This window comes from Spinacia oleracea, chromosome 3 (genome assembly GCF_020520425.1).
Source record: "Spinacia oleracea cultivar Varoflay chromosome 3, BTI_SOV_V1, whole genome shotgun sequence".
Lineage (NCBI taxonomy): Eukaryota > Viridiplantae > Streptophyta > Magnoliopsida > Caryophyllales > Amaranthaceae > Spinacia > Spinacia oleracea.
Window position 1 is genome coordinate 24,810,672 of NC_079489.1, and position 21,786 is coordinate 24,832,457.

At 33.9% G+C, this 21,786-nt stretch overlaps 3 protein-coding genes across 3 annotated transcripts; all 3 read left to right on the plus strand.

Moving 5' to 3' along the window:
* The first annotated feature begins 1,047 nt into the window (after positions 1-1,047).
* LOC110800497 (stem-specific protein TSJT1) lies at positions 1,048-7,147 on the plus strand. The gene is made up of 5 exons (XM_022005801.2): positions 1,048-1,367; positions 5,496-5,736; positions 5,845-5,965; positions 6,361-6,470; positions 6,792-7,147. Exons 1-5 carry the CDS (start codon positions 1,165-1,167, stop codon positions 6,825-6,827), a joined length of 711 nt encoding a protein of 236 aa, XP_021861493.1. The 5' UTR covers positions 1,048-1,164; the 3' UTR covers positions 6,828-7,147.
* A 2,960-nt stretch (positions 7,148-10,107) lies between these two features.
* On the plus strand, positions 10,108-11,448 carry LOC110800061 (serine/threonine-protein kinase WNK8-like). Its single transcript, XM_022005349.2, has one exon. It carries the CDS (start codon positions 10,108-10,110, stop codon positions 11,446-11,448), a length of 1,341 nt encoding a protein of 446 aa, XP_021861041.2.
* Positions 11,449-13,643: 2,195 nt separating this feature from the next.
* LOC110800071 (nuclear transcription factor Y subunit C-2-like) lies at positions 13,644-19,633 on the plus strand. Its single transcript, XM_056839977.1, has one exon. The coding sequence runs from the start codon at positions 18,679-18,681 to the stop codon at positions 19,417-19,419; it is 741 nt and encodes a 246-aa protein (XP_056695955.1). The 5' UTR covers positions 13,644-18,678; the 3' UTR covers positions 19,420-19,633.
* The last annotated feature ends 2,153 nt before the right edge of the window (positions 19,634-21,786 follow it).

Consider the following 21,786-nt stretch of genomic DNA (forward strand, 5'->3'; position numbering starts at 1 on the left):
GTAACAACTAATTTGGGACGGAGGGAGTAAATTATGTGTACGTATATTAGAAATTAGTAATAGTTACTTAACATTTTATGATCAAATTTATCACTGCATTGTGAACTACTCTGTATAATGGAAGAACTCCATGAATAATGAAAATAGAAATAATGTGGTGCTGATAGTTTCCGATGATGTCTGTTCAAGAGGGGGAAATTGGAGAAGTAAGAAAAACAAATAATTAATTAGTTTTGTACTTTTGTATTATATTTGTTAACTCAAAGACTTAACATTTCTTTAACCATTATAGTTAACTTTGGCCATAAAAATAAGATGAGGTCCCAATTATTGACCAAAATAAGGCGAGGTCCCAATTGGTGATTTTTTGCAAAACTTAGACCCCAATCATAGGGTTAACTCAAGAGAACATATATATATTCAATTCAATTTGCCATATATGAAATATTTGTTACTCCCTCCGTCCCAAATTATTCGTTACACTTACTTTTGCACAATGTTTTAGGTGATGATAAGTGGTTGATTATCAATTGTTATTTTATTGAAAAAGTAGATCCGATAGAAATTAGTGATTTTTTTTAATTGAATGAGAGAGAGGGTAGGAACCAAAAAATATAGTAGGAAGAGAGAGACAATATAATAATTGTAAGGTTATTCCTAATTAGAAGTGTAACAACTAACCTGGGATGGACGAAAAAAAGTAAAGTGTAACAAGTAATATGAGACGGAGGGATTACATCTCTATTTATGTTGTATACTCCCTCCGTATTTTAAAAAGAGATACAATTTTTTTTATTGACATGACTTGATCCCCACTTCCAATTATATTAATATTTCTCTCTTTCTTGAGGTCTCCACAATTACTCACATTATCTTTTACTATAATAAATATTTCACACGCTACCTCAATATCATCTTTTCATTAATGAGTTTACTTTTCCTTTTAAGAAAAAAAAAAAAAAAAACTTAAGTGGGGCTTGTTATTAATCACGATCGAAATGACAATAATACCCTTTTTGCGTCCTTTAAATTCCCAATGCTAAGAGCCTATGATCATTGCTAATCATTCTATGTACTTCCTCTGAGCTTCCAAGTTCCAAACTTACACAAAAAAATCCAGAGAGTTTTTTTATTCCCCTTTAAAATAAATAAATAAAAGAGAGGATGTTGGGAGTGTTTAGTAGCTCAGTGGTGTCACCGCCGGAGGAGCTGGTGGCTGCTGGAAGTCGGACGCCGTCGCCAAAGACGAAGGCGGCCGAGCTTCTTAGCCGCTTCCTAGCTGGAAACACCTCTGCTGTTTCCGCCCAACTCGGAGATTACGCCAATTTAGCCTTTTCACATGTAGGAGAATCTCCAATCCGGCCTAGGTATATATATTTTTTTTCACTAAATGCTGTTCATAACAAAAGTATACATCTCCTCTGTTTTTATCAATTTTGATTTTTCTCCGAGCTTATAATTCATCCTTGGTGCATGTGTTAGGCACTATTTACTCTAGTTTCCCTAATCAAACCAAAACAAATATTCTTCGAATGTTATTGGTGAAAGTTATATCCAAGATCGAATCAGATTTATATCATAGCCATATAATTTTTTTCAAACACACACAAAGAAAGAAAAAAAAAAAAAAAAGTTAACATAGGAGGTAAGCAAGAAGATTAAAAAAAAAGTTGTCGGTTGTTGGCAACTTGGCATAGATCATCATAAGGATGTCAATGGGACGGGGCGGATGCGGATGTAGGTCCCTCCATCCTCATCCCCACCTAAAATTTTCATACTTATTCCCGCCCCATCACCCATGGCGGGTACAAAATTCATTCCCATCCCCGCCCCAATGGGTGTAAGCTAAAATCCATTCCCGCCCCGCCACCTAACTAGGTATCCCTCCCCATCTTATCCCCGCGCTAATACCCACCTAATTTTTCTTATTTAGCAAACATTTGCCATATATACGGAGTAATCAAAGTTAACTATAGAAAAAAATTCCTTATGCCTAAAGTAACCTATATAATCGAAAAAAATACTCGTCATAACAAAAAAAATCCAAAGAAAAAAAATAAAAATCTCACCTAAATTTATATTATCACCTAAAGATGCAAATAAATTCAAATTCACCCCATCACCCATAGCGGGTATGAAGCGGGGCGAGTGAGGATGGGGCGGGGCGAGTGGGTATAGGACGGGGCGGGCGGGTTCAACACAAAATTCACACCCGCCCCATCAACCATGACGGGTACGATTTTTATACCCATCCCCGCCCCATCACCCGCCAAACCTACCTCCACCCCCGCCTACTTGAGACGGATGCGGGGCGGGTCTCCAGCGAAACTCGCCCCACTGACATCCCTAGATCACCACCCTATTCAAATGAAAAAGTGAGAAAAAAGACTTACCGAATAACAAAAAAAGTACTCCACCACGTATTAAGTTATTTTTTCGCCCCTGAATGAGTCATAAGTCATAACTCATAAGACAAATGCACGACATAAATTCCAAACTACTGCGTGTTACCGTGTACACACTACTCATAAGACAAATGACAAAGGGTAACCATTTAATCACTAGGTATAACTATTTGCACCCATAATTTATACTCCCTCTTTTCTAAAATTATATAGTCCTATTTGACTAAAAATATAAATTTTAAAAAAATTGAAATATATCTTGTGGAAAATTGAAATATAAAAAAGAAATAAAGTATACGGGGGAGGGGAAGTATAGTACATGGGGAGACTTCTAATGCATTTTTATTTTTGTTTTTTGTTTCTAAATGAGGGTAATATGAAAAGTATTTTATGTTCAAATAAGAAAACAAGACTATAATTATGGGACGTCTCGATTTGGAATACATGACTATAATTTTGGGACGGATTGAGTCTACAAGTTTCTTTAAATTTATTCAGGCGCCCATCAAGATTCCTGCCACTAGTTGTACGTCAATGGCCCTCGTATGTCTCAATTATAAGTGTATGATACGTGTCAATATCTAATATTTTCCCTGTTTCTTATTATATGGCACAATTTGATTTTGACACTATTCATACAAGATCTTTTGACTTTCTTTTGTGATTTATGCTTAAGGAAAAACAATCATGTGAGGTCTTATTAAATTCATCTCAATTAATATTTTCCGAACATCAACGTTTTATAATTTTTTCTATTTATAATTGAAGATAATAATGTTTGAAATCGTACATTGGCAAACGTGTCTAAAGAATTGTGTCATCTAAAAAATAACGGAAAAAGTACCTAATTAGGAGGTTTTTCTTCTACCTTATCCCTGGGAAAGTCACAACTGGTAGAATCCCTCTTAGATTGGGTGATAAAGGGATTCTAGAAATCTTAGGCTTTTACTATTAGATTGATGAATTGTGAGTTTTATCCTAACATTCGTTTAGTGGTTGGTCATACATAGTGTTACTCAGAATAAATGTAAAGAAAATCAACATCAATTCTCGTGATATTGCTAGTTTATTCAAAATTATTTCAATTTCTTCATAAATTTCCATTACAATCCATTATTGTTTGGGATTTGGTATTTTGTGGGAATGCAAATTTATGAAGAAAAACTTCATATTTGAGACATGTTTCAATACCATGGGCATTATGATGTTATTTTTCTTGTCAAATCACTTAGATTTATTTCCATTCCGACCATTTATTATCGGCTACTAAACGGGCCGCAAAAGAATGTATTAGACTCTCTTATATGCGAGCTATGTGATTAAGTTCCAATTGTTATCAGTACATTTATGGATTACAAATTTGGTTGGATTCATTTGAACAAGTTTATGAAACTCCTGGGTTTCATAGTTTTTTTTATATATAATTTGAGGATTTTGTCCCATAGCTTTAACAGCATTAGGCAGCCACCATACATTGTCTAGCAAGTATTAAACAAGAGGACCTGCATTTTTAACTGTGACTTGATAAAATCCTACGAAGCAAAACCATGAAAGTGTGCGATCGAGAAAGGTGAGTTCATTGTTAATGTTCTTGGCAGAATCAGACTAGGAAAATAGATGAAAGAGAGATAAAATAACAAAAATAAATAAAATTGAACGTTAGAATCAAATTAGGAATTTTTTTTTGGGTGCGAATGAGCCAAAAGGGCGGGGATGAGAATCGATCACAGGATCACCTAGATCCGGGATGGAAGCTCTAACCAACTGAGCTATCCATCACTCTCAAATTAGGAACATTAAGTTGTAGCATAATCTAATTAGGAAGAGTAGTAGATGACCTTTTACTTTTTTTTCTTTTTTTACGAGGAACAAAAAAAAACTGATGAAGAGAGAGAAAATACTAAAAAAATGAACGTGGAGGATAAAAGTAGATTTTTAAATTTTTAAATATTTAAATTTTCCATAAATTATTAGTAATACAAAGTCAACATAACCAATGGTCCAGACTCCAAACGAGTCAACAATAATGAAGGGCTCAAATTTAAAGTATTGTGGTGGCTACCATTTTAGCATAGCCACTCAAAAACCTTACCATATTATCCCCTGTTATTAAGATTAGGGAGCGTAGAAAAATAGGCTAAGCTTTCTCAAGCTCGAAATTTATCCAAGGGAAGTTGACCGGACTTGAAAAGCTCAAAATTTATTTGACGAAAGTTGACCGGACCTAAAACCAACATGATATACTTAGGGTGCTTTCTGTTCAACTTATTTGACCTGAACTTATCTGAACTTATAATAATATGTAAGAATCTACATGAAGGAAGTTAAGAAAGAGATAGTATCGTCAAGCCCTTGAACATTATAATATTAATAATAATAAATAATAATATTATTATTAATATGGAACTTATTGGAACTTATCTGAACTTATTGGACCTGAAACTTATTTTTTTTTAAGGTGAACATAACGCACCCTTAACCAAGTTTTATACGGACAAATTGTTTGCTACCTCTAGTCTTGCGTAAAAACGTTGAAATTGAGAAGATAATTTTAAAGGTGTGAAGTTGGGATCAACACTAATTTTTAAAGTTAGGTAAGAATTAAGATGTTGATCTATAGTTTTACCACTACTATTACTCACCCAATTATGCATAGCCTTTTGTGTGTTGTTGGTGTTGGCTTTACCCATTTAGGAACTGAGGTTGTCCCCCATTGTCATGCCTTTTTGTTATTTTTTTTGCTGGTTATTTTAAGTAGATTTTAATGCGTATTTTTTTTCCAAAATACAATAATTTTAAAAGAGTACTTCCATAGTAAGAGCATTTTAAGTGGACAACAATTATTCACGAGTTGACTTATATTATAGAGATTAACAAACGAAAAAGAGAAAAAAACGTTGAATCTTGGTCTGTTCCAAAATGGACAAAGTTTAAAGTTACTCAATTTTATCGTTTCTATTTTCCTAATTTATGTAGTAAATCAAGCAATGTACTTTGCAAGTTGTTAATTTGTAATGAATTAGTTGATGGATCAAGTTTGATTAGTGGTAATTAGGAAAGGTAGCTAAATTGGATGGTTAAAAATGGCAGGTCGTTTGCAGCAAAAGATGAGATATTCTGCTTGTTTGAAGGTGCACTTGACAATCTAGGCAGTCTAAACCAACATTATGGATTGGCAAAGATTGCCAATGAATCAATCTTGGTGATAGAAGCGTACAAAGCACTTCGTGATCGAGCACCACACCCTACAAACCATGTTATTGGTCACTTGGAAGGAGACTTTTCTTTTATTGTTTTCGACAAGTCTACATCCACCTTGTTTGTGGCATCGGTGTGTTTTCGTTTTTCATTATGTGATCGATTAATTCTTATGTTTGCATATAATTTGTATATTTATTGTAATAATTCTAATAATAATAACATTTTTTTTTTTTGGCAGGATCAATATGGCAAAGTCCCTCTATACTGGGGAATTACTAGTGATGGATATGTTGCATTTGCTAATGACGCTGACTTGCTTAAAGGCTCTTGCGGCAAGTCACTTGCGTCTTTCCCTCAAGGTAGGTGCTTGAATACGACTATTTGAGATTGCGATAGATCATCAAACCCACCCTAATTACGTACTAGTACTATTAATTAATTGATCACTAAAATACGTCTTTCCCTCAAGGTAGGTCCTTTGTAGGAATGTTCTTCTTTACCACAAGAAGATGTCGTTAATCGATCTCATACTTCCTCCTTTCTTTTTTCGTTAGTACGCACATTTTATTTTATCACAATTGCCAGTACGTGTACGGTAAAACTTTAATTATTACTAATCCCCTATATATGGCCCTATAGAGGAGAATATATTGTTGCTAAATTGTACTCCCGTGTTAAATAACTTGAAACTTTGATTTGGCCTAATTTAATTAAGGAGGTAACGTACTGAATGTTTGTTTGTTTGTGTTTGCAGGGTGTTTTTACTCCACTGCCATAGGAGAATTAAGATGCTACGAGAACCCTAAGAACATAGTTACCGCTATTCCTGCTACTGACGAGGAGTTTTGGGGCGCTACGTTCAAGGTATAGGCTTTAGCCTTTAGCTACTACGTCTACTCGGATGATGAATTAGTTAAATCTTTGAGCAAAATGAATGAAATTACTTGAGTAACTTAATTAAACAGCATATGCTCACATATCTTAATTGGGTACTAAAACGTATTGAGAAGTTGTGAATTGAGTCAATCGACATAGTGAGCTAGTGACATGGATGCATACATAACGATAAACGGTATAAAATGGAATTACTTTGACTTGAGATTGAATAAATAAATAAATAAATAAATAAATGCATAATAATAACTGTATATGCGATGGATCAATATATCGGGGTGATGTTTTCAGGTTGAAGGGCCAGCAGTATTGGCAGCCACAAAGTAAGGTTGTCATTCGGAAATTGGTGGTAGCTTCACTATAAAAGCAATCTCTATCATCCAACATATCACGTACAATATATGTGTGGTGCAAATATATGTACAGAGATCTAATAAGAGTGGGTCACGGACACGGTCACGGTCACGGTCACGGTCACGGTCACGGTCACGGTCGGGCCATGTTCGAGTTGTCCTAAGGCATAAATCTATCGAGATAGTTGTGGAAGTCAATTATTATGTTTATTGTTTGTCAATTGTCATGTACATGTGCTTATCTTTGTAAGATGTTCTATCAAATTAAAGGGTAGTAATTCTTCTTCTTTCTCATTTTACCTTTCTATTTTGGGATTGGTTAAATTAAGTATGTTATTATGTTGGTGTCCCATGCATGTACTCCGTAATATGTTACCCAGCCCGGCCCATCCATCACTTTGTAATTTGTATAGCTACGTTATGTCGTCTTCTTCTAAGGCTCTATTTGGTATGGCGTAAAACGTTTTCATTGTAAAATGATTTTCCATGAAAAACATTTTTCAAGGGAAAACACAATTTCAAACTAGTTTTCCCTCCTCTCACACTTTCTTAAACAAGAGTTACACCCATTCCCTAATTAATAAACAAGGAAAATATGAACAGTTTTCCCAATGTGGGACTCTTTAATTTTCACTTTCTTTTCTTTGTGTTTCCCAATGAGAATTTTCAACAGTAATTTAAATAAGAAGGTCGAGGAAATACCACTACAAAAAATTGTACCATTAACGACGGGAAATACCGTCGCTAAAGACCAATAATCATTGATTAATGACAGGATTTCCTGTCGCGAACCCGTCATAAAAGGGGGTCGTCGTTAACCCGTCGTAAAATACATTTGCGACGGTTGTTCCCGTCTTTGTTTGGTTATTAGTCCTATCGCAAAAGGTTTTTGCGACAGAATTTTTGACCTTTCGTAATTAGGTTGTCGCTAAAGATACAAATTCTTGTAGTTTACATTTTCTCCATTTGATTGGGAGTTATTACACAGCTATTTAATGTAGTTTTTTTTTAGTTAAATAGAAGTATGAATTAAGTTCTTTAATGGAGAATTGATATTTTGGGTTTTGAAAATTGCAGTGCAAAATGATTAAATTGAAGCTCAAGGTTTTGATAACCTTGATACTTGTGGTTAATATGCGAAAAAGGGAGAAAGAAAAAATTGGGCTGAAATAGAAATAGGCCCAATTCATTCTTACTTGAAGCAACAGTTTGTTTATTTAATATGGACATATGGTTATATTAAACTAGATTAAATTCCGTGCACGTACGGATTTTAATAATTTTTTTCACAAAATATTTAACTGAATTTCTCCCAAACTAATTTATAGTTATAATATTTTTAACATACTCGTTTAAATTTATTCATCTAATATGCATATTTAAATGCTAATATGGTAATTTCACCAAAAAAATTGAGTGATATATTTTCCATTATTAATATAACAAATTGACTAAAATATCACCAATTTAGAATAATTATTATTACGCCGTATCTATTATTGCCATAATTTATAAACTAAATTTTGTTTCCATACATAAATAGTTTATAAAAAAGGTAGAGAATAAATATAAAATCAAACAGATACACTTTTTTTTTGGGAAAGTGGTTTTGGCGGGAAAAAATCGCACCAGGAATTGACACGTGTCATTCCTGGTGTCTCTTTTAGTATATAGTAATAGATGGCGCGTGGGTGTTGCCGTGTTGGGTCGCGCATACGAAGCCCGCTTCTTGAGTTCGTGGTTCAAAGAAATTTTGTTATTGTTATAACGGAAGCCAAAAAGATTATAAATAATGTAAATAAAGAGCACAGAGATTTAACTTGGTTCACTAATAATGTGTTAGCTACGTCCATAGACCACATGCAGATGAGGGGAAAGTTTTATTGATGTTGAGGAGTACAAATTACAGAGTACAACTAGGTTATGACTTAAAGAGTTTACACAGTACTTTTTAGGCAGATGCGGAATAACCCAGAAAATAGACCCACAACGGATAACCCTAGTCCAGAATAACAGATACGTAAAATAAGGGGCATGACCGATTCAAGACATATTCTAACAACTATTAGTTGTAAAACCAAACTTTAGGTAAAAACTAGATTAGGTCTCGTGCACGCACGGATATTTGAGAATTATTATTTGACCATTTTGTTATTAAAATTTTAATTGAATTATTTATCCCTTAAAATCTTAAATCTATTGCGTAAATAGTAATCTCGAATATACTCATTTTATCATATAATATACAATTTTAACCTACTACGTAATATATTTTATATGTTTAATACGATGATTTGACTAAAATATTTGATATATTTAATATGCTAATTTGACCAAAAATATTAAGTAAGAATATTTTCTATTATTGATATGGCAATTTGACTAAAATATTACCAAAATTTTCTAATAATGGCATATTCCATAATTTTAAATTTTTTTTCCATATATAAATATTTATACAAAAGGAGAGAAAATAAAAAAAAAAGAATGAAATAGATATGTCTTTTTAGGAAAGAGTTTTTGGCGGGAAAATTTTTCACCCGGAAGTGACACGTGTCATTCCTGGTGTCTCTTTTAGTATATAGTAATAATAGATAAAGGTAGGTTATGTGATTTAGAAAGGTCATTATTTTTAGAAAGGTCATTATTTCAAAATTGTGTTAAAAAAACGGATTTTTCATGAACTATTCTCGTGCTTTCATTTTATTTACCAAAATACCTGCAAGGATTTCATAACTTAACAAATGCCCCTAAAATTTAAAAAATACATCCAGAGTACCCTTAATGGCGCAAGGACCTTAAAGCCGTTACAGTGATTAACCCCTAATCGATCCTAAATTCCTAAGAATCCTAGTTAATCCTAATTAGCCCCTAAATAATGAACTTTATTTTCATAAACACATGCAACATTAATTAGTGCAACTTAAATGAACGTAACCACTTGTAGAGTTGTAGCAAACAGAATTAGTTATTAGTTAGTTTTAAAAAGAAAAACCCCGCTAATATTCTGCAGAGGATTAGTTGGTTGCATTATAGTTGTATTAATAAAGTGAAATTAAAATCAAGAAATGGTAAATTCAGTTTCTTGAATACCGACTTAATCCCAACTGTTATTATAAATATAAATCATTCTATCATCATCGTCAAATTCATCATTTGTCATTTATTCCACCAAACTTAATTCCTCTCGTCCCGTACTGTATCAAAACGTACTCCATAACAATAATCCATTCCAAATCCTTTTTCTGTTAGTAATGTCTTTATGGCAACCCAACTTGTATGGAATCAACGGGAGAGATTTAATCGGGCAATTCGTAAGATATGGCATCATCATAGGAGGAGTTTCTGATAAAGTAGTTTTCAAAGGGTTTGATGGTGTTAATGGTCTGGAGATTGGTTGGTCTGAGACAATATTATCAAAGGAAACGTTGAAGAACGAGAAATATGTTGAGACTTTGTGTAAAGAAGTCGATGTCGTGATGTCATTAAAGCATGATAACATAGTGAGATGCTACGATTCTTGGGTTGATGTTCAGAAGAAAAGAATTTACATGATTGTTGATCTTCCTAGTTCTGGGAATTTGGGTGATTATCTTCGGAAAAATGTTCTTTCAAGTGATGGAGCAATCAAGAATTGGTGCAGACAGATTCTTCAGGGGTTGGATTATCTTCACAGTCACAATCCGCCGATAATTCACCGTGATGTTAAGTTAGAAAACATCTTTATTAATGGAGACACTGGAATTGTTAAACTGGGAAATTTCAATCTGGCGATGTTTCTTGATGAAGAGTACAGTGGGGATACTTATAATTCACCAGAATTCACTGCACCAGAGGTTAACGAAGGAGAAGCATGTAAACAGACAGTTGATATTTACTCTTTTGGGATGTGCGTATTACAGATGATCACCCTTGAACATCCATACAGTGAATATGTTGACAAAGATTATGCTCGTACAAAGGCTAGGTCTGGTATAAAGCCTGATGCATTAACAAGGGTTGCAGACCCTGTTGCTAAGAAGTTCATCGAGAGGTGTTTGGTTCCTGCATCTGAAAGACCCACGGCAGTTGTCCTGTTGGATGACCCGTTTCTTGCACAGACAAGTGTTCCTCCTATTAACTCAACACCAATTAGTAGTCAGGATCTGGGAGAGTGTTTGAAGGTTGTGCCTCGTCAGGTGTGTAGATTACTACCTAAGACATCATTTAGGTTAATAGGGAGAAAATTGAAGAAAACTAATGATTTGATACCCATATCCGTCAAATTGTGGATTACTTATTTTCGTGCTGGTGAAGCGGCTGTCAAGGAAATAGTCTTGTCACTTGAAAGTGATATAAGTCAGGTAATCGAGGAACAAGTTGCAACAGGATATGGATTGTCAAATCAAGATATCGTAATAGTTTCTCAGCTTATGGGAAAAATGGTAACAGAACTCAGCTCTCCTGATGTTTCCCGGAAGAAGTATTATGAAATTGATTCCCACGATAATGAGGTCATACCACTTCGTCGAATGGGCTGGTTCCGTACAATTCGAGCCTGTTTGCTATGTCAGACTGTAATAAATTGGACTCCTTTCGAGCTTGATTATGAATAGCAAATCACTCATCGATGCAGATCCATAGAGTTTCTTTTTGTTAAATGTAGGGATCCACTATTTTAGTTGTTGTGGACATTCATCAACTCAAATAATAAAACAGAATCATTGTTTTTGTTATGTCAATTAAATTCATTACTTACTATGCAAACTGCTAGCGTTGGTTGATTTATTATTATCACTTCAAAACTTGTAGTAGTTTCATGTTTTTCTATTTTAGTGATACTTGTATGTTAACTATGATCGCGTTCTCTAAGCTTATACAGAGAATAACAATCCCTATTAGATTGACTCATATACGCGGAGTACAACGTATCCAAAAGCATAGTTTCATACTCGCGCAAACAAAACTTGCATCAGATCCTTAACATTCTATTTCACTAGCTACACAATAGTTGTTTCTTGCACTTTGCAGAATGCTGTAATTTTTTCACTTAGCCTTTTAATTTGTTGAGTTGTCCTAAATTGTACTCCCAAATTTACGAATATGTTAATGTATTGCTAATTAGAACCCCGTGTACCATTTTGTCCCTCCTCTACCTCAGCTAAGTGCTAACATCTGCTACAATTGCCAATTGGTGGCAGCAAAGGAATTGAAGTCGAGACTGATAGATGGTAAAAGTTTGTTGTGATTCATATACATGCAAGCTAAGTAAAGGTGCTGTTGGTATTGCATTATGCTAGGCAAATCAGGGAGGAAAGCTCTGCAGATTGTAGTTTATTTTTTTGCTTGTTTTCGTAGATTGTAGTTTATTTTGTTTTGCTGGTGTTTTGTGGGTGATTTCACACCTTGTACAAACATTTTGTTCCAAAATCACGTTGTTTTTTTCTTTAATCACAACATCATGTCAGTTTTAGATGTCGTTCCAAAATCAGGCCATTTTGGCTTGGTACAAAACTTGATACTTGTCTCAAGTAGAGTGGAGCCTCCCACACTTAGTTTTTTTTGGTACTTGTCTCAAGTAGAGTGGAGCCTAAGGGGTCCATACGTACATTTAGGGGAGGTGGATATCACTTTGGTATTTTATAGCCTAAGAAGAGCTTATGAACTTTTGAATTGCTAGTTATGCTCTAATGGACCAGTAAAATGCCTAAAGAGCTGTTCTGTTGCAATCTTGAACATTCATTCTCTATGCCCCCACTTACTAAAGAGGTGTACATTTGGAAGAAAGTTGTTTCAAAAGTTGTTTGATTGTTCTTTGTTTGTGAACCACTTTATTACAAGTTGACTTGGGTAAAACCGTAAAATGAGTTTATTGCATTCTTAGGTAGGTGTTTCGTACTTTTATTTTGTTTAGTCGAGGACGAATAAAGGTTTAGATTGGGGGAGTTTGATAAGTGGTTGTTATACCTCTTTTTATCCCCCTAAGTGCCTTGGCTGTTACTCCCTTTTTATACTCATTTTGCTCTTTATAGCCTAGTTTTGCTTAGTTTCTCTACTTCGTGTAGTTTGTACTTATTTCATGTTTTTAGTTTATTTGTCATACTTTTAGGACATGGATACTTCTACTACTTGTTTTACCTTGTAGGTACGTTCAAGGTGATCTTACAAAGCATGTAGAGGTATCTCATAATGGAATGAAGTTACTTGGGCGAACTTGGGAGAGCGCTTACACAAATTTCAACTTAAAATGACCATAACTCTCAGTATACTCAACATATGAAGGTTATTCAACTTGGAGGTGATAGCTTATCTCAATAGATTCCCACCAAGTGGTCACACGCTTGATTTTGACAAGTAGAAACGAAGCTATGGCGTTTTTACGAGAAATTGTCCACTAGTACGTGGGCGCTGCACGAGTCGTGCCAACTTTGCAGGGGTCGTACGAGCAGAAGCTCTCCAAGATTTTGCAAGATCACCTCGTGCAAAGCTTGCACTGGGAATGCAATCACGTGCCCAATCTGAAGTCATTATTTTGGGCATTTTAAAGCCCCAATATAAGTACCTCATCTTCTCCATTGTAAACTTGGCCCTAACCCTCATTTTTCATTTCTTCAACTTAGATTAGCTCAGTCTTAAATCTTAGTTTATGTAGTTTCTCTTTATGATTTTCACTTAGTTTTACATCAATCTTCCTTTGCAACTCAACTTCTCAAGCTTGTGAAGGATTTAAGTTCTCCATTAATGGTGGACTAGCCATTGTAGCCATGGAAGCTTCTTTGTAAGTTCTGAATCCTCTTAATTACTTAATCTTTACATGATTTTGGTTGTTGAATGATATTTATTACACTTCAATTCTGCATTTATTGTGGTTACTCATCCAGTTTGTGAAATTGGGGTTTGTTTATCTTGATTTTCTCTCTCCTCAATATTAGTAGAATTTCTTCATGTTGAACATTTGTTTGCTTATAGAAGTAATGCTAGTACCCAAGTTCACTATGTGTGAGTAGTCAATTAGTCTAGGGGTTTTGATGACTCTAGTAGGTTTTGGTGTGAATTAATTTCTCCCCTAATCCCCTCATGCATGTGGTTAATTGTCATGCTTATGCTAATTAGGAATTCCTAGTTGGACTTTGAACTACCCCACGGGAATAGGTGGTAGGAATTAGTTGAATGTTAGGATGTTATGCTCAAAGTCTTTGCTTTGCTGGATATAGTCCTAGTGATTGTAAGGTAGAGGAAGTCGCTGATTTAGCTCGAAAGAGGGTCTCCGATACTATATATGGTGCATCTATTCTCTTAAGAATTTCATTGTTTCGTTGTTGTAGTAGGGGAAGTAATTCACCCAATGCATGCTAGTGGGAAGTCTCATATCCCTAGACATTTAACCAATTGTTTCTTAGTTTCATTCTTTAGTTGTTTTTGATAGAATTAGTCCTTAATCAACCCTCAAACGTTTTTCTCCTTAGCAATTATATACGGGGTAGATTGTCAAGTTAGTTCTAATTAAGAGTCATTCCCTGTGGATTCGACCCTACTTGCCCTACTACATAATTAGTTGTACAGGTTAGGTATTATTTTTAATTTGTATAGGTGTGCGACCGCCTATCACTACTCATAAAGAAAATGCATAATTAATAAATCTTGAACATACTTATTTAATCATTTCATATGCAATTTAGTTTCATCTTATACATATTACATATTTTAATACTTAATATGCTAATTTTTCCTTATGATATATCTATTTGACTAAATATTACCAATTAAGAAAATTATTATTACGTGTTATCTATTCATTTTCATATTTTATATTCCAATATTTTGTTGCCATACATAAACACTTTATAAATAAGGATAAAAAATAAAAAGAAATAAAGTTGATATATTTTTAGAAAAACTTGTTTGACAGAAAATTTTGTACTAGAAAATGACATGCATGTGTCACTCCTGATGATATCTATATTAATCTTTATTATATAAGTGAAGAAGTGAAGTTATTTTAGTAAATCCACTTTTGGTGTCTCCCTTGGGTTACTAAAATACCCTCCACACTACCCACTAGGAAAAGCCCAAAGAAACATTTTAATAAATCTAACCCCTTAAACAAATTCTTACCATTTTAATCAATATGTTTATATGCGCTCGGGTCTATGTAACTTATATGTTTCTTATATTCTCACGCTTCGCATTTATATTATATTTTTTACATGTTATTTCAGGTTTAAATGTAATAACACAAATCGATTTCTTATATTCACACGCATCGGGTGCATATAACGTAATAAGACACATTCAATTATACTTTTTTAATACGTGTGTCAGTCAACTTAAACCCCCCCAAAAAATTAAAATTATACCCCTAAAAAAAAGTACTCATCTATCTATAATATATATTAAAAGGCGTTGATAGGCAAGTCTATGTGCCACGTGGAACTCACACTAATCTCACTTTAATGTTCCATGTCATACACAATTACACTATTATTTAAAAATGATAAATACGTGTGGTACTAGTTTTGAACCCGTGACCTCTAATTTGTAAATCAAATAATTAACCACTAATCCAAATCAAATTATATATCATCTTTTCATAACAAAGTATAATAAATGACAATTTAATAATTATGGAGTATCGCATTTATTTTAAATTTTTATCCGTGTATTAACCCGGGGCATCGCCCGGGCCCGAATACTAGTTTATACTTCCTCCGTCTCTTTTTGTTTTTTACGTTTTCCTTTTTAGTTATTTCAAAATGTTCTTTACATTTCTTTTTATATTATCACATAAATAACTCATATTCTATCAAAATTTGTGTCCAATTATTATTTAAACCAATTAAATTCATTGGGTCATTTAATCTCTCACACTTTTTCATTGGGACATTAAAATTTTCTCATTTTCCAATATTAGAATTTTGATAACAGTGAAAACATTATAAATAAACGTAATTTATCTTGTTTAAATAAAAAAATTGAGGAATCTCGATGCAAATTAATTATTCGTTAAAACGCGTGAAAAATACAAAACGTAAAAAACAAAAAGAGATCGGAGGGAATATTTCCCAATGTGTTAAGATTTGTACATGGAGACAAAACTTAACAATACATGAACACCCACGTGGCTAACTTTTCCTTAAGGAAAGCAGGTACAATAAATGGACAAACTATAGTGTAGAAGTTCGATTGTTGGTGGGGATGATTAACAATCATATGGTGAATTGTTAGGATATAACAAACCTAGGTAAACGTGTCTGCGTGGTAAAAAAAACGTAGCTAATGATGAAATAAAACATGATGGTTTTTGGGAACAAGTACAAAACATTGTACACCTCATCCTCAAGCATGAGGCTTTTCAACTTTCATAATCATTCTCAATAATGTCCTCAACTCACTCGGCTCTAATTGTCTATTACATAATGATATATATTAGGTTAATTATCAACAACATTGTACTGTTTACCTCTTTCTCAAAGTGAAAATCGATCGAGGTAACATTGTACGTAGTATTTTGTACGAAATGCTTTAAATGGGTGCACGATATTTAAATGTTTAATTTTGTTCTAAATTTTATATTCAATTCTTGTTTCCAATGTGCTAGGATTCAAACGTTAAACCTAACCTTGTATTATAAATAAAAGATTGCCCAGGTATAATATTTTTAAAAAAATTCCTTTATTGTTTTCATGCATGTGATTAAAATTTGTAGTTAAGTAGGGTGGGGCAAAGACATACTCCACGGTTTTTTTTAAAGTCGAGCCTTGTTTCATAGTTCAAAGTAATAGAAAGCAAGATGGAAGTCAAAATTATAAGCAGTTGCTCGATCTTGAGCCCGACATTTCTTGCCACCAAGGTAAAGTAATTTTCCGTGTTATTATTGCAAACAATAAAGTTACATCTGATTTGAGAGCTCCTTGAATTTTATGGCGCTAAAGAATCATCCACTTTGCACATCCTTGATGTCGTCTCAGTTGTTAACGAAAGGGGAAGCAGAATGCTAGTAGGTTGAGGAAATCCCCATTCCAATTCAAGAATGAAATGACAATATTTTTATTGAATTTTGAATCATCAATTCACAGTCTCTATCCCAACTTTTAAGTGCCAAAAATCTATTTTCACATATCAAAGACCCTCAGTGAAGCATTTCAAATGCACCCATTGGTAGTTTAGGGTTAATTGGAGGTCGATAGATGTTCCTCCAATAAGTTGGGTGCCTTGAAAACTTTTGTCAAGCAAGGGCACTCAACATATGCTCTCCCAACTTCTTTCTAAATTATGATCATTATGTTATCTTAGACTAACAGCAAATAAAAAGCACGAATATATATCGGTCGAAGAGTTTTTTTATTTTTTTATTTCAAATAATACAAAGAAAAAAAAAACTACGGAGTACCATTTAAGGCATAGATCACGTTGTTGGATTTCTTTCCAAAAATGTTGAGGCAAAACCTTTTAATCAAATAATGATCACTCGATCTACTCGTATATCTTGCTACAATTTTTTAACTTACCCTATGTTGTACAAATCTAGGCATTATAGTATACATTTTTTGTTTATACTTTAAAAATAGGATTTTTTCATATTTACCACCTTTTAAATTTTAAATTTTTGTATTTACCACCTTATAAAAATGTTAATTCATATTTACCACGTTAGTTTTAATAAACGTTTGTATTCACCACCTTTTAACGGATTTCATCCAATTATCCGTCTATGTGGGCCTCACTTAACCAAAAAAATTAACTTTCCTCATTTTTCATTAGATTTCCAATTAAAATTAATTAGGTAAATAGGGCCCATATTGATGGAAATTTGAATGAAATTCGTCAAGATGTGGTAAATACAAATCTTTTTATAAAAATAAGGTGGTAAATATGAAATTACATTTTATAAGGTGGTAAATACAAAAAGCTGAAACTTAAAAGGTGGTAAATATCAAAATATCCTTAAAAATATTACTTTTTTTGTTTATACTTTAAAAATCCAGGTGATATAATACTTATATACGGAGTACATAATTACTGTTTAGGCTCAAAATATAAACATGCATCGAGTACTTAAACATGTATACAACTATATGCATCAACCCCATTGTATTTGCATAACTTATATTAGTCTATTAACGAGGGAATTTAATTATAATATTATAATACTTTGTGACAGAAATCACAAGTAACAATACTTATACGATTGGAAACACTAACTGACATGAAATGGATTGATAAATTAGCTGAAATTGATAAGGTATCACCCGAAATCTACAAGGTGCTGAAAGTGATAAGGTAACACATGTAATTATAAAGTGTTAAAATGAATAACCCTTTTATTTGCGTTAAGTGTTTGGTTAAACAAGTTTCAATTCTTAAGTACAAACGTTTTAGGAAAGTTTGTGAGAAAGACCTTTTATGTCATAATAATTTTTGAGGGAAAACACCTTATAGCTTACATACCCTTATATATTTTTTAATTTTAAAAAACATACCTTAATGTCCTATTCCGGCAAAGAAGTGAATTTTCTCGCCCTTGACCCTCCCTTTCCCCCATCCAATTGTGTGTAACTTTCACTCGGCAAATTGCACTTTTAAAGTGCAACATCAATTAAGGTTTATTTTAACCCTAATATGATGATGAGTCCATTGCACTTTTCCATAGCATAAAAAGCTTAGTGTACTCTTCCATGATAACACATCATTCAGTTACGTACTTTTTTTCCCTTTTAACACCTTAAATAATAAATAGACCAATATCCAATCCCCTTGTAACCAAATAATCTATCACATATCAAAAAAAACTTTCCTTGTTTGTACACAGTTACACTTTCTCCAAATTCCTAAATTAATTTCAATTAATGGATTCCCATTGGTCCCTTAATCATTCTGATAACAAATTTTCATTCGTCGATACTACTACTCGGTATATCAATCAGCAACAGCAACAGCAACAGCAACAGCAACAGAAACAGAAACCCCATATTGATTCAGCATCAGGCGGGGCCGGGGGCAGTAGTCCCCTGCTGCAGCAGCAGCTCAGGGGATTCTGGCAGAGTCAGATACAGGAGAGCAAACAAGATGTTGATTTCAGAAACCACAACTTACCATTAGCAAGGATTAAAAAGATAATGAAATCAGACGATAATGTACGTATGATATCAGCTGATGCTCCAGTCCTACTGTCTCGAGCATGTCAAATGTTCATACAGGATTTATCCCTCAGGGCTTGGAATAGTACTCAAGAGGGTAAGAGAAAGACTCTACAGAAGACTGATATATCAGCTGCACTTTCTACAACTGACTTGTTCGATTTTTTGGTTGATATTTTGCCTAGAGAGAAGCCTCTTATCTCTGCCACTATGCTTCCACCCGTGAATTCAGCTTCTAGCAGCCTCGGCGTAATCTGTGATCATCAGCTTAGCCAGCATCAGGGTTATAGTGTAGGTGAGGGTACAGGGTTAACCATGGGGTTGCAGATGCATCAGCTAGTGCAAGATCAAGATGATCAGCTTGATGGAGGGTGTAATAATAGTAGTAATTATATCCATAGAGGTTGGCCTAATTACTTGTCTCATCACTCTGCTTGGCCTCCACCATAATTTCCAACATATCTGGAATTCATTCAAGGATTTTTTGGTATTTACTACCTTAAAAATTCACCACTTTTGTATTTACTACCTTATGAAAATTTTATTTTAAATTACTACCTTAAAGTTCCATTTTTTTTGTATTCACTACCATTTTACAGTTTTCTCATTTTAAAATTGAGATATCTCTTTCGTTTCTTAATCATTTTAAGTGATTCAAAGCTCATTCTTCTCATTTATATGTAAGGATTCCATAGGGATCTTACCGTTTAACATTTCGTAAAAGTTTAAACAAATTAAATATTATTTTTAAAAGTTTAAAATATTTATGAATTATCAAACGAATTTTTTTGAAATGACGTTCTCAATGAAATCCCTATAGAAAAAGGAAAATAATGAACTTCGAATCACTTTAAACGATTAAGAAACGAAAGAGATAACTTAATTTTAAAATGAGAAAACTATAAAGTGGTAGTAAATAAAAAAAATCTGGAAGTTTAAGGTAGTAATTTAAAATAAAAATTTCATAAGGTAGTAAATACAAAAGTGGTGTATTTTAAAGGTAGTAAATACCAAAATTTCCTTCATTCAAATATGTTAGTTTTTTATTCTTTGTTTTTTACGTTATGATTGTCCATTCGGTTGATGAAAGTTAATGAAGATGGAATTTTTAAGTGCACCCGTGTACAACCAGCTCTAGGCGTGCCTTTATTAATGTACGGGTATTTTATTTGAAAATCACGTACCCGTTTGGAATTTGGATGTTCTCAAAATATAGCATTAGTACTGTTTATATCGTGCTACAAAAACGGTAAATTTCTCATCTAAATAAAAACAACGGTTTTTTCATGAAATATTCATCAAGTTTCGAGTTTTAGGGTAATTCACCAAATACCCATTAAGTTTGGATAATACATAAAATGCCCCTCACAAACCGTACAATACCATTAAAGCCCTGTCAGTTAACAGACGTTGCCTCGCCATTAGTATGAGTTTACTATTTTCACTTATTTTGCTTTTGGGCGCCATAACCCCCCCTACCCAAGTTTACCCATTCTATAGTTCAAAAAAATCGCGACCTTTAAACTCTCTCTCTCTCTCTCTCTCTCTCTCTCTCTCTCTCTCTCATGTTCTTCCTCATTGATCCACCATAGCTGCATCCATCAATCGCCCAAAAAGTTTCAGAATTTTGGTGCGCATTGTTTGAGTGAAGTTGTTTTCTAGGTTTCCAACCTCAAGCAAATTATCAGAAAGGAGTTTTGGGCGAATTGTGCAAGAAAGTTCCAGAAGTTCAAGTTCAAGTGTGAATTTCGTTCTTAGGTTACTCGCGTATCGTGTAAGATATTTAATGATAATCGCACTAATTTTTTTTTTTTACAAACTTCTGTTGTGCAAATTGTAGTGTTTAGGGTATCTGGAAATTTGATGCTGGAGATGACTTGTTTGTTTACGTTTTCATTAAATAAGGTATGAAGTAGTTGTTTGATGTCTTGCATGTCAATTTGGTAATGGAAACTAAAGTTTTTTCTTGATGGTTTTGTGTGTGTTAGGATGTCTGCTATTTGGTAGTTGTTGCACTATAAGTCTCTTATTTTGATGTGAGGGTTGTGGACACCGATAGATGTCAGTTGATCGTCATATTTCTGGATATATTTGAGGAATCGTCTAAGAAAAATTATTTTTGCCTAATAAGTATAGGATGTACACTAACTCACCTAGTGGCAGGGTAGAATTGGTAGATGATAGTGTAATGATGAGAATTTGGGGATGGAGGGAAAATGACATAGTGGAATTGTGGGTAGAGGAATCAGATTGTCCAGGGGTAGCTTTTAGGTATGTTGTAGCTAGGATGAAGAGGCAAAGGAAGGAGGAAGAAAGAAAGTTAAGGGAGAGACAAGAATAGCTTTGAAGGATGCAAAGAGAGGCAGGAGAATAGAGGAGGGCAGAGGAGGAAAGGGAGAGGGTGAGGAGGGAAATGGAGGAACAACTTAGGTACGCAGTACGTTGCTATGGAGGTTCCCGTGGTGTATTGTGAGCATTTAGGGATTGAGTATGTGAGGATTATTAACTTAGAGGATGCTTAGGAAGTGTTTCCCGGGGGTTTCTCAGTCACAACCACAAACAAAAGACTCCCCCCCTCCTAAGCAACCTACCAAGCCTAAACAAGGAAGAATATGACCCCAAAAAGAAGACGACACCAAAAACTGCACCCCCACATCCTACTGAAATCACACCCACACCAGAAACAAGACAACAAACACATCCACCTCAAGCTGAATCAACACAATAAACATCCCCACACTCACCAGAAACACGGCAACAAACACCTCCACTTCAAGCTGAATCAACACAACAAACACCCCCACACTCACTAGAAAC

What these genes read in the sequence shown, in the direction of transcription:
- LOC110800497 (XM_022005801.2), top strand. Translation starts at nt 1,165, where the DNA reads ATGTTGGGAGTGTTTAGTAGCTCAGTGGTGTCACCGCCGGAGGAGCTG. An exon ending in ACTTGCGTCTTTCCCTCAAG is followed by an intron (nt 5,966 to 6,360) that starts GTAGGTGCTTGA and finishes TTGTGTTTGCAG; the next exon opens with GGTGTTTTTACTCCACTGCC. An exon ending in TTTGGGGCGCTACGTTCAAG is followed by an intron (nt 6,471 to 6,791) that starts GTATAGGCTTTA and finishes TGATGTTTTCAG; the next exon opens with GTTGAAGGGCCAGCAGTATT.
- LOC110800061 (XM_022005349.2), top strand. Translation starts at nt 10,108, where the DNA reads ATGTCTTTATGGCAACCCAACTTGTATGGAATCAACGGGAGAGATTTA.
- LOC110800071 (XM_056839977.1), top strand. Translation starts at nt 18,679, where the DNA reads ATGGATTCCCATTGGTCCCTTAATCATTCTGATAACAAATTTTCATTC.